General features: G+C 34.8%; 1 protein-coding gene across 1 annotated transcript; it reads left to right on the top strand.

The window, feature by feature from the left end:
* Nucleotides 1-3,641: 3,641 nt before the first annotated feature.
* LOC115970227 lies at nucleotides 3,642-6,221 on the top strand. Its single transcript, XM_031089888.1, has one exon. The coding sequence runs from the start codon at nucleotides 3,642-3,644 to the stop codon at nucleotides 6,063-6,065; it is 2,424 nt and encodes an 807-aa protein (XP_030945748.1). The 3' UTR covers nucleotides 6,066-6,221.
* The last annotated feature ends 7,540 nt before the right edge of the window (nucleotides 6,222-13,761 follow it).

The following is a 13,761-nucleotide window of genomic DNA, read 5'->3' as shown; positions in this document are numbered from 1 at the left end:
TTCAAGCCAGTCCTCCGTCTTGACAGGAGGAAGATGGTATTCCTCCTTCTTTTAGTCGAAATCCGAAGCAGGTTCTGGTCATGCCAGATTTTTGGTATGTCAGAAAAAGGAATTTCCGCCATCAGCACTGTCTGCCTTGTAGCAGGCAAATTTTTGCGGGGGCTTCCCAACTTCCGGCTCCCTGCACCTTTATTGTAGATGGTGTTAGCCTGAGGTCAGGTTTCCTGCACCTTTATTGTAGATGGTGCAGGCCCCAAGTTGGGTTCTTTTGCTGCCTGAGTTATGGGCGTGCAAAAGCATGGAGGGGGAATAAGGTCTCGAGGCAGTAGCCAACCTCTCCTCTGAACTGCCTCCTCGGCTTTATCTTCACTCTCTTGTATTCTTCGTTACTTACGTAGTTAGCTTCGATGTAGGTTTTGTTTCAGCTTTCCATTGTACACTGTACTGTTCCTTTGTCTTAATAAAATATGTGTCTATTTCTCTATACATATCTTTCTTCTCCGTAATCACTACTTTATGCATGAATATTAAATATGAGCTTGCTCTTAATGATATTCTAGGTAGAGAAACGCCTTAACACAGATTTCTACTAGTTTAGACTTACAAACATTATCAAGCATAACCAGATTAATCACCAATAAATTAAACTCCTGGAACTAACCGGGATAACGGCTAAGTGCTGCGCGATGCGTGCTAGAGCGATGTCCGAGTACGATAAACTCTAAGTAATTCGTCCGAGAGGGTAGCCGAGTAGCGAGGAACTTTGGTTGTGCTTTTGGATAATATGTTGCGCCGTGTCGCATCAACCCCTTTGATATTGGGGGATCAGAGGGTAGACCGAGGAATCCACGCAATCAAGGTATTAACCCATCTGTTAACGCGGAGCTCTCTTCGGATGGATTTTGAGGTTTATGTGCCATAGTTTTTTTTTTAAAATAGTTGGTTCCCCATCCAGGTAGTTGGTTTCCCCAGAGGCTTGAGTCCGAGGACTATGCAATGCCTTGGTTCTGTCCAAAACCTAGTTTTCCACATCCAGGTAGTTGGTTTCCCCAGAGGCTTGAGTCCGAAGACTATGCAATGCCTTGGTTCTGTCCAAAACCTAGTTTTCCACATCCAGGTAGTTGGTTTCCCCAGAGGCTTGAGTCCGTGGACTATGCAATGCCTTGGTTCTGTCCAAAACCTAGTTTTCCACATCCAGGTAGTTGGTTTCCCCAGAGGCTTGAGTCCGTGGACTATGCAATGCCTTGGTTCTGTCCAAAACCTAGTTTTCCACATCCAGGTAGTTGGTTTCCCCAGAGGCTTGAGTCCGTGGACTATGCAATGCCTTGGTTCTGTCCAAAACCTAGTTTTCCACATCCAGGTAGTTGGTTTCCCCAGAGGCTTGAGTCCGTGGACTATGCAATGCCTTGGTTCTGTCCAAAACCTAGTTTTCCACATCCAGGTAGTTGGTTTCCCCAGAGGCTTGAGTCCGTGGACTATGCAATGCCTTGGTTCTGTCCAAAACCTAGTTTTCTCTTTGTGTGGGATCTTGGCTTTAGGGGAGTTAGCTCCTCAGCGAAGCCCCTAGAGTTTATCCGTACGGTTAACGCTACCAAGTGCCTAGTTTGCTCTTTACGGGGGACCTTGGCTTTAAGGGAGTTAGCTCCTCAACCAAGCCCCTAATCAAGAAACGTAGTTCCTAACAGAACTTTATACTAGAACTCTATAACCAACGGTTAGATACAACGAAGAAACTCTATCGACCCACTTCCTATACCAAGACACAAGCCTTTCCCACAGACGGCGCCAATTGTAAGGACGCGATTAGTGGCGGACCGTAACAGTGTCGGGTTCGCGCGTGAAAAGGCCCCTAACAATATCATTTGTAGAGCGTGGGTTTGGAAGGCTAGGCCTTGATCGATAGGCGGTGGGTTTTTCGCGGTGTTCGTACAAGTTTAAGTTTCCCTACACCCTTGGAGTCTTTCTCCTGGAGGTGGGCTGGGAGGCTCTGGTTTCTGGCCATTTCTCCCAACCCCCTTCTTTAGGTTACTTCTTTTTCCTTTTATATTTCCCTGCGTTCATTGTCCTTCGTCCACGTATTAGGTCAACCTTTCCAAAATTGATACTGTCCTCGGCAGTATCCATAGGCTACTTTTTTGTCGAGTTTGGGCCATAGCCCTCCTCGGCTTGGGCCTTCGGATTCTCCCCGGGTAAATGGGCCTGGCCCGTAAATCATTTGGGCCCCACAATTACCTTTTTATATGTGATTAAAGTTAATATACTGTTTATAAATCTTATATAGTAAAATTTTAATAATTATTGCGCTCTAGCATGAGTTGTTATGTCTAATACCTTTGTAGTAATCGGAAGATTTGCAATTAGTTTTTTAATCTACTATTGTGTCACGTTAGCCACCTATTATAAACCCTTTCTCCCTACTATTTACCACCTTACTGTTACTCTTCTTTCAACTATTTCTCTTCTTCGAATCTTCTTTTCTATAAATTTGCAATTACTACTTCCCCAGCACACCTCTTTCCCATTCATTTCATGTTTTGCCCACAAAAAAGTGATTACTCTCTTTCTTTTTTTTTATTCTCTTCTTTCTTTTGGTCGTTTATTTTTTTTTTTAAAATAATTTTTCTTGCATTTCTGTTTTATGTTGGCCTGATTTGGTGTTTTGTTTATTGATTCTCGCATCATTATCTCTCTCATGGCTTTGGTCTGGTTTTAGTTTGAGTTAATATTTAGTATTCATTTTTTTTTTTTTTTTTGAAAGTAGGAATTCAAGTTTATATGTATTTCGTTATGAATGGTTAGTATTTAAATATGCCTAGCAAATGTTTGAGTAATTTGATTATTACAAAGTTTATCACTTATTCCTTTGATATTCATTTTAATTTTAATTAAGTTAATATTAAAATTTGATGATGAACTTTAATTATCATGATAATCTTCCTTAGAGAATGAGAAATTTAGAATGCACAAAAATAATAAATTTGAAGCTTAGAAAGTTCAAATTATATGGAAGAAAATCTACAAAAGCATAATTTACCAAGACACAAGTTAGAAGAATATATATGGCCCATCTAAAAAAGGACCAATACTAACCGGACACGCCTACAGATGCAAATAAAGAGAAACTAAGATAAAATAATAATAATAATAATAATAATAATAATAAGAAGAAGAAATATACATCTGTAGTGACAGAGAAACATAGAAAATATTTTGAAGAACTTGAGACTCAATAAATATAAAGGGGAGATTATTTTATAGAATCAAGAAAGCAAAATGGAAAAGACTCAAAGAGGGAGAAACTTTTTTTTTTTTTGAGAAGAGAAAGAGGGAGAAACTTAGAAGAGAAGATGTTAAAACACCTCTTTAATTAAGTAGGTCCACTTTTTCTTAAAAAGGGTACTTCTAATATTTTTTGTTTAGGAAAAAATGACCAATTCATAAAATAACTATATATTGATCCTCGTGCATCACGACGCCACGCGGTTGTGCGAGTTGTATATATATAGATGTTACACTCACATGTTGTTCACAGTGCATTCTGCTTTCCACCGTTAGCAGTTGTAAAATTACAGTGTTTTCTTTTAGTCGGAGTGAGGAAAAAAAAAAAAAAAAAAAAAAAAGCAAAGAGAGGCTATATCAATATGAATTTTTTAAGTTTTACAAACGGTGTGAAGAATCTATGGGACTCATGGAATATCAAGGCGGTAGTTCTCTTCAGCCTGACACTCCAGGTCATTTTGATTCTGCTTGCTCCGTTAAGAAAACGCACGATAAACAGAATATCGATCTTGTTCATCTGGGTATCTTACTTGCTGGCTGACTGGGCAGCAAGCTTTGCTGTTGGACACATCTCTAACGGTAGCAAAGACTCTATTAATCCCTGTGATAAGGAAAAGTTTGTTAGTAGTGTTGGACACTACTTCTTCTCCAGTGGTAAAGCCAAAGTCACTAGTTGCGGTGGTGATAAGCAGGGAGACGCATTGTCCATCAATAATAACATTGACCTTTTGGCATTTTGGGCTCCCTTCCTTTTGGTACACTTGGGTGGACCAGACACTATAACTGCATTTGCCCTTGAGGATAATGAGCTGTGGCGTAGGCACTTTTTCAGCCTCATCGTCCAACTAGCGGCGACTGTATACGTCTTCTGGCTCACACTCCCAAAAAACAAGCTATGGATCCCAACATTGTTGATGTTTGGGGCAGGAATCATCAAGTATCTTGAGCGGACATTTGCCTTGTTTCTTGCAAGCTTGAATAGGTTCCGAGAATCCATGCTTAAAGAACCTGATCCGGGGCCCAACTATGCAAAGCTCATGGAGGAATACTCTTCAAAGAAAGAAGCTGGACTACCAACACATATAGAAATGACACCAGAGCCAGGTAAAGAATCAAAGCTTGCAGCTAATGTGAAAGAAGGAATATTAACCGATGTTGAAGTGGTGATATATGCTCACCGCTACTTCAAAATATTCAGGGGACTCATCGTTGACCTTATCTTCAGCTTCCGTGAGCGCAATGAAAGCCGAAAGTTTTTCCAGATAAGAACTGCAGAAGATGCGCTTAAAGTGATAGAGTTAGAACTCAACTTCATCTATGAAGCTTTCTATACCAAGGTGGTTGTGGTGCATAGTGTGGCGGGATACATATTCCGGTTTATATCCATTCTTTTCGTGTTGGTGGCCTTTGGATTCTTCTATTCCTTGGACAAGCATGGTTTCGTGGACATTGATGTCCAGGTCACCTACACTTTGCTATATGGTGCCATATTCCTGGATCTAATTGCTCTCATCATGCTCTTTTTCTCTGATTGGACTATTGCTTCTATGCATACCAATTGGGCCGATTGGCAATTTGGAAAGTGCTATATGAAGCTTGCCGAAAAATTTCTTCACGTAAAGAAAATAAGGTGGAGGTGGGGTGATGTCTCTGGATCTGAAAAGTCAGAAGTGAGTGGATCTGAAAAAATAGAAAAAAAGAAGTTTAAAGTATTGAATACGCGACGTTTGCTTCGCAGGTGGTCTGAATCCGTGTCATGTTTTAATCTGATAGTTTATTGCCTCAAGCAACGTCCAGCTGCAGACAAAGGGCCTTTTAAACGTTGGATCAATAAAATCATCGATAAATACGGTATTAGGAACTTTGTAAATGAATGCTCCTGTGGAGATCCAATTCCAACAAAGAAACTCCCTAAAAAGCTATGGGAATTTATCTTTGATGAGTTGCTAGAGAAATCCAAAGACGCCGCAGATGATGCAGAAACTACCAAGAGGATATGCTCAGCTAGAGGTGCTTATGCTATCCTAGAAGGCATTTTCGTAATCGAAGACCAGCATCAAGAAACAATAACAAAAATAACAAAGGACTATATCGAAAATGTTGCCTATGATGAGAGTCTTCTGTTGTGGCACGTTGCTACTGAACTCTGCTTTCAGGAAACCCAAAAAGATGCTGGCCATGGAGACAAAAAAGATGGCAATTGGTGGCAGAACGTTGCTACTAAACTGATCTGCTGTCTAAAACCCCAAGGCGAAACGGTCCTTGATGGAGCCAGTGTTGGAGAGAACTGTGTTTATAGCAAGCTCCTCTCAGATTACATGATATATCTTTTAGTGAAGCAGCCTGACATGATGTCAGTGGTGGCTGGAATAGGGCAAATAAGATATAGGGATACCTGTGAAGAAACTGTAAATTTCCTTAGCAGAAGGGGTGTAAAACACGGTCCGAAAGTTGCCTGCAATGCCATCCTTGGCGTGGATACAGAAGTTAGGCCTGTTTATGTCAAGGGAGATAGAAGCAAATCTGTACTGTTTGATGCATGTATGCTGGCCAAAGAACTGAAAAAGCTGGGGGATGATAAGAAATGGGAGATAATGAGCAAAGTATGGGCGGAAATGTTGTCATATGCCGCTAGTCATTGCAGACCAGCTACCCATGCAAAGGAAGTAAGTAAAGGTGGACAGCTTATTTCTTTTGTTTGGTTACTCATGGCTCATTTTGGCCTCGGGGAGCAGTTCCAAATTAATGAGGGCCATGCTAGAGCAAAACTTATTGTGGGTAAGTAGTTGTTGTTCAATCAGTCCTGTTCTATCATATTTATATTGGTAGTGTTAATTTAATTACCTGCTGTCAGAAATAAATTAATTGGATTGTACATACCATTGTCGATCGTCTGTTGTCAGTATCGTTTCATTAGTACGGTTGTATTCTTCTTTGTGCCTTTTTCATTTTTTAATTTGTCCCGAGTTACCTATCTATGAGAAATAAAGTTGATTGTAACATTGTGCATGTGAATCTGATGTATCTAATCTAAATTCTCATCCTGCCATTTTCATTTATTTATTTTTTTTCTTCATTGATTTTCTAGCTATTGCCTTATATTATCTGACGTTGCTTTAATTTTGGGGGAGGAAAAAATTGCAAGTAAACTGAGTGGGAGTTTGGATTAAGATTAAAAATTAAAATTATTTTTAGTTTATTTTTGCTATTATTTATGGGTCTCATTGTATTGTATACTGTTTATGAGTTTCACTGTATTATTTCAATTAACTTTTACCTTTATTTACAATATTTTCAACAATTATTTTTCAGTTTCAACAAAATAAGTGGTATCCAAACACACCTTGAGGCTTGAAATTATATTTCACCAAATCACCTTGGCGATGGATGACAAAAAGGCAAAACGAATGAAACAAACAATAAAACAATAACAATAAATAAGGCCAGGTTAAAAGACTGCGAGATTCAACTGTGTAATTTATCAAGGTATCCCCTAAAACTATCAAGATGAAACTCGATTTTTTCATCACACCGATACAATTTTCAACCCATAATCAATTTCAGCTAGTGCAGCAATTTATGTCCTAAACTGCAATCCCAACCATATTGGTGGGTTGAGGAGAGACTTAGTATTTAGTTCTCCCTTATTTCAACCCACTTAAGAGGTCTTTTGGTTGCATTAAATTTGCCATACCCAATTTTCAAGAAATGACACTGCCTCTAATAGGATAAAGTGTCAAATTATTTTGACCATTAAGGGGTGGAGTGTCATTTAAAAAAAATAAGATATAACAAATTTAAATTTTGCTATACTTAAGGAGCAGTGTGAGTATAATTTACCCTTAAAATGTTTAAGGGTAAATACATTATTCATCATATCATTCTATAGTTTGGGATAGTTTCAAAATAAATCACAATTTTAAAAATAATTAAAATCATAAGCTTTCCAAATCATATCAATTTGTCCCCTCCCCTCCCCTCGGGGGAAAAAAAAAAAAAAGAGTTCTTATTTACCAAAAAAAAAAAAATTAATGAAAATTCATATAAGTTTGTAACCAAAATGCTTCTTCCATGTAAATCACATGTAGAAATTTTGGCCCAAAAAGGAACTTACAAAATAATTTTTAAAAATCCTAATAGATAAGTACGTTTTAAAAAATATGCCATCATTGTGTAATTTTTTTATTTTGGCAATAAAATATAACATATGGTATTCATAATTATATGTCGTGTCTTTTAATAATGCCCTGATAAGTGGCACGTGCAATTTATATGATTTTTTTTTTACCTAGTTTTAGTTAATTAATAATGACTCATTTAGCAACAAAAAAAAAGTTAATAATGACTCTCTAAGCAGCTAATTTTTTTTTAAAAAAAAAAAAATTCAAGTTTTTAATTTAAACTTTTCAATATATAAAATTTAATTTAAAATCACACACACTATTGGGATGAACCGATTGATTTGCTATATTTTTAGTCATATATAAATTTACCTAATGGTCCCCAAATATCTTTTTCTTTTGGTTAATATACCACACTCATTTGATCGACTAATACGGGAAGGGGGAGTTAAGGGCAGGGTACCATGGTCCGGTTCTTCTTATTATAAGTGAGATCAGTTAATGTCATCGAATTATTAGATTTTTAACTACTAATAGTGACTTTTCACTCGCTTCTCAAAATAAAAAAAATAGTGACTTTTTATTCTGAAGGGAGCTATATATGATAGTGATTTAGTGTTTCAGCTTTTAGTACTTTTCCTCGTCATGAAACTTTTTTATTTATTTATTTATTTTTATGAACCAGAAATTTTATTGAGAGAAAGAAACAAACTACAAGGCCCTCCTAGACTTCTCCAAAATAATGGAAGAGAAACTAACTATGTTTCCCTAAAAAAATGATGAGGTTTCTAGGATCCCATGTTACCTTTTTGAAAAAAGTTGTGTTTTGGGGGGGGGGGGGGGGGTGGTTGGGGTTGGTGCAATTTCGTCTAGTTTTTATTATTGATATGTTTTTCTTGTATTAACTTGTATATATTTAGGCATGTAAAATTGATATTTATTATCTAAGTTATCTAAAATTAATTTACCTTTTATTGTTATTATATTTTTCATTACTTTCATGATTATTAAAACCTTTTTTTAAAAAGAAAATATATCTTTTTTACTCTAATTGTGTAATTTCAATTTTATTAACCAAAAAATTTGATTATTTTATTTAAAATATTTCTTTATTAACATTAATATAATTTAAAATATTGTTCACATTTCACAGATTTACTTAATAAAAGAAATATTTGTTTTGAGTTAGGTAAACAGAGACTTAATGTAATTTTTTTATTTTTTATTTTTGGCTATAAAAAGAAAACTATAAATATTGTTTCTTTATAATTAAACAATGGGAAATTACACTTTACCACCCTAAACTATACATCATGATACACTTACCCCCCTAAACTATAAGAATGCACACTTACCCCCTAAACTATTGTCAATGTAACACATTGCACCCCACCGTTTAATGAGTTGTTAAGTTGGGACGGAAATTACAGTGGAACCCCTAAATTCCCTAAATGCCCCTCAACAAAAACACAATTTTGAACTCTCTCAAATCACTCTTAGGTTCAATCTCTCTCCCTCTTTTAATCTTTCCTAGTGGTGCTGCCCAGTCCACATTGACGACAACTGATCATGTTTCTGGTTGTAGGTCTTAAGTGGTGCTTCTGAAGAGATGAAAGCCATGAAATGGGTGAGCCCAGATCGAGCTCATTGAAATTGAGTCGTGAAAGCCATCATTGTTGGCCTTGCAATTCAGTGACTCAATGGTGAGAGAAAGGGTATTAACACTAGTGGAGGGGTCTAAAATAATGGGTGGGATTAACTCGGTGTGACGTTTTAGATTTGGCCATTGACGAAGTGGATGACCGAAGTAGAGAATATGGGGTTTGGGTTTGTTGATGACTGAAATAAGGAGCTGCTTATGGGTTCTGGGTTATTCATCTCAGTGGGTTTGTTGCTTGATCTCTTTATATGTTTATTTCTGGGTTGTAAATTTGCGGGTCTGAAGTAATTTTTCTAGGTTTGTTGTTTGATATTAATTTTTGGGTTTGATGTTCATTTCATTTTTTGGATTTCATGTAAATTTCTAGGTTTGATGTTCATCTCAATTTATGGGTTTAAGTTTTTTTTTTTGGCTGGTGCCATAGGACCTTAAGGAAACGGTGAAGATGGTGGGTCCTTGCATATTTTTTTGCTGGACTCTTTAGATTCTATGCATCTCATCAAATGGTTCTGAATTATTTACAGGTTTTGATTGTTTCAAATTTTTGTTTGGATTTTCTTATCTTCTTCAGTTGGTTTTTTTTTTTTTTTAATTGGTGAAACAGAGTAGGAGAGACTAGAGAGATTCATGTTTGACTGAGAATGACAAGGGTATTTTGGTCTTTGACATAAGGGTATTATGGTCTTTGACTTGGTTTTCTATCAAACTTAACTGACAAATGGATTGTGGGGTGCAAAGTGCTACATTGTTAATAGTTTAGGGTGGTAAGTGTAAAATAGGGTATAGTTTATGGTGGTAAAGTGTAATTTCTCCTTAAACAATATAAGCAATATATATTGTTTCTAAACCCCAACTACCAGTGGTGACTTCAAATTTTTTTTCCAGGGTGGTTATTTAAAAATTTAAATTATATAAATTTTAATAAAAAGAGAATTTCATATATTGACAGAAAAAAAAAATTCAAATACATAAGTTCTTACAATTTCCTTCTACAAATTTTCTTTTTTTGAAATCGTTGCATGACAATCTCATTATTAATACTGCAGACTATATTTCTTTCAAAATTTTAGTTCAATAGAATTTTTTTTGAGCTTTTTGTTTTTATTTTTATAGGAACCTAATATATTGATAAGTGAACCAAAATTTAAGGATAAAATTTAGCTACAATGTTAGTTGTAACATAAGGCTATAACTGTCACTAAACAAATTAACGTGGTTATATATTGTGAAAATATAACTGTTGAATTGCATGTTCTTTTTCTTCTTAAAATATATGTCAAATTTCATGCCAATCGGATTTTGTTTACTATTTTTCTGTAAACTTATTTTTTATGTATAATTTTAGATTATAAAAATTCAAAATTTAAACATTTGATTGATGACATATATAGCTATTAATTTTTGATCTTTTTGAAAATTTGAAATTATGGAGGAGGATATAGGAAGAAAATGTAGTCCATTGGTGGATTTGTCAAAATTCACATCCAATAAAAAAATATTGAGTGAAATTATAGCCTTAGTTTATAATCAAGTTTATTGCCATATTTTGTCCAAAATTTAATTATGATGGACCTAAAAAAAATTAGGGTGGTCACAAAATTTATTTTAAAAGAAATTTATATATAATAATTATCTTTCTCCCAAGTGAAGGTGGACATATAGCGGCGTTTTTAGGATTTATAGCGACGTTTTGCAAGCGCCGCTATAGCCCTCGTATGTTGTAGATTGTAGTATGGCTCTGTGACTACTTTGGACTCAATGTGGAGCTGCACCTAGTGCCAAGTAAAGAATAGCAGTAGACATCTCCCAATCGCACAAAAGAGATATGCCTTGCAAGGTGAAGAGAATAAAAGAAAATAAAGTTTAGCTTTCACGTAGGAAAATAATCAACTAAGATAAGGAGAAAAATTCCAATTACCAAGTAAAGAATAGTTTTAAAGCAGCACAAAGAGTCTTGCCTTGCAGATTGAAGAAAAAGCAATACAAAGCAAATAGGTGAAAGTACTCATCAATTAAGAAGATAAAGTGATCAAAGAACTCCGAAATGCCAAGTAACTTACTTCAAGTAGCTTACTTGAAGTAAGGCATACTATACCTCTACCAGCAGACAGCTCATCTTCGAGCAAAGAGAATTGTCTTGCAAATTGCAGAAAAAGTACGTATGCAAATTTTGCATGAAGAGACGGTCTTGCAAATTTTTCAAATAATGATAGTCTTGTTAACCCGGTGGCAATTTATTGGCTAATATTCAATTATGAGATGCAGTGCATACTTTTAAGAACAAAATAAACTTATTAATAACTCATTGGTTTGTATATAAAAAAATTCACTGTAATTATATTGTGTTTTTCTTGATATTTGTACACAAATAATGTTTTCTTTAATAAAAATGCATAGAAAATATTTTAATAGAATAACAAATGCAAAAATCATTGAAGAATACTCTACCAGAGAACTAAACTTTGCACAAACAGAATTGATTGCTTTCAAAATTGAAGAAAAGTGAAAGGTTTGTATTCTCTAGTGCCATGTGTAACTCTTTTTGTTTTTGATGAACTATTACCATGTGTAACTCTTTGAAAAGAAAGTGCATACAAAATATCTTAATCAGTCATACTTTTTAAGCAACAAATTAAAGCAGAACGTAACAAATTATTATATGTCTTCACAAAGTGACACACAATTCCTCCATAAACTATTCCAGATACAACCCTCCATCACTGATCAGTAATATTTGACCAATAGGCTTTTCATGTTTGAAGAAAGATCCTAAAAAGTACAACGTCTTAATTTGTTACAGTTTAAAAAAAAAAAAATATATTGATGCAGTTTAATTATTTGTTATGCATGGGATACCACACGAATTCAATTGTAGTAATAAACAGTAGATAATCCCCAGAAATTACATGAAGTATGAAATATTCAAAATCTACATATATAATTGAGAACTACAACTCAAAAAGCAAACATTGAAATTAAGTTTTAGTTTTGTTTTGGAGAAATTAAGTTTTAGTTGAATGCATAATTCCAAACCTCAACGGCCAAGTAAAGAATACCAACATTTCAGCCAAAAAAGTAAAGAATACCAACACATCTTTCCCTTCACAAAAGAGAGATACCTTGCAAGTTTTGAAGAGAAAGTAAAAGCAAGAGATTGAATTTAGCTTTCGTGTCCGTTTAGCATGATTAATTTTGCTAACTTATTTTATTATTTAGATTATTTTTGCTACTATTCATAAGTCCCACTGTATTTTTTGATACTATTCATAGGTCTCACAATACTATTTCAGCTAACTTTCTTTTCATCCTTTTCATCTCTTTGGATACGGCTATCGTTGCCTTTAGAGCTTCGCGATGGAATCTGAAATAGACACACATAATCGGCTTGATCACCGCGATGATACCTTTATCTATAGTACTTTCAGCAAAAAATAAAAAATTCAATTTCATCAAAATAAGCAAATCTCAAATAGACTCTTCATATAAGAAAGTAATCAACTAAGATAAAGCCAGGAAACTCGATTTGCCAAGTAAAGAATAATTTTCGAGTAGCACAAAGAGACTTGGCTTGTAAATTGAAGAAAAAGTAAAAGCGAGACATTACCTATGGAAAAGTCATAAATTAAGAAGATAAAGCTAGGAAAGAACTCCAAACGCCATGTAATGAATACTCTACCGGCAGATAATTCACCTTCACGCATAGAGTGCGCTCTTTGTCTTACAAATTGAAGAAGTAATGCAGATCATTAGCTAATGTCTAGTATTTAATTGAGAACCTAAAAATATGCAAGAACTCCAAATGCCATGTAAAGAATGCATAACAGCGAACCTTTGCGAAAGAAAGACTTGATTGCTTGCAAATTGAAGAAAAGTAAAGGAAAATGGCTTATAGCAAGTAGGAAAGCAATAAATTAAAGATAACAAGAAGAATATAAAATTCTAGAAAGTATAATTGACGCGGCAATCCCTTTACAATGCATGACTTATATATATAATGAAGAAAGTTATGCACAATTTTTTCTCAATAAATTTCAGATGGCAAACTTGTAATGGTAAAAAAGTAATATCAGTGGTGGATCCAAACAAAAAACAGTAACAATTTATTACCCAGACTTTGATGTGAAATTGTTATAAAACTGTTTGGTAGAATCCTCAGTAATTCAACTCTCTAATTCTCTTACTCAATATGGTAGTTCTTTGAGGGAACTAGTCCTCAAATGATTTTTCGAGGGAATCAACCTCCAAGCTAGTCTCAATAAGAACTAAGCAAATGCATTCTTATTTAATTCTTCTTTTTACAATCATCTCAGTCTTATACTAGTTATTGTATTACTGTTAATAATAACTAACTAACTAACCACAGAGTACACATATTACAGCTTAACACTCCGACTAACAATGTACAATACTTTGATGCTTGTTCTAACTAACTTTGTACAAGTACCTACTGCACACAATTATCACAGCTGTGATGTCTTGTACTGAAGTCCTAACACTATCCTCACCCTAGCACTAATAAAAAAAGATAAAGTTATTACACTAACTTATACGCACAAAGGAAAAAATAACTAAAATTGTGAATTGAAATCATGATTTTTAACAATTTTCAACATTAAAATTTTGGCCTCAAGTCAGAGTTTCAATTGTTTTTTCACATGTGTGTAAATGTGTGTTATAAACACTACTCCTAATAAAAATCCC

Source organism: Quercus lobata, chromosome 12, assembly GCF_001633185.2.
Source record: "Quercus lobata isolate SW786 chromosome 12, ValleyOak3.0 Primary Assembly, whole genome shotgun sequence".
In the NCBI taxonomy this organism is placed as follows: Eukaryota; Viridiplantae; Streptophyta; class Magnoliopsida; order Fagales; family Fagaceae; genus Quercus; species Quercus lobata.
Note: the sequence above shows the minus strand (reverse complement) of the source record. Positions and strands in the feature narration are given on the sequence as shown.

Coding starts and splice junctions, on each gene's coding strand:
- LOC115970227 (XM_031089888.1), top strand. CDS start 3,642: ATGAATTTTTTAAGTTTTACAAACGGTGTGAAGAATCTATGGGACTCA.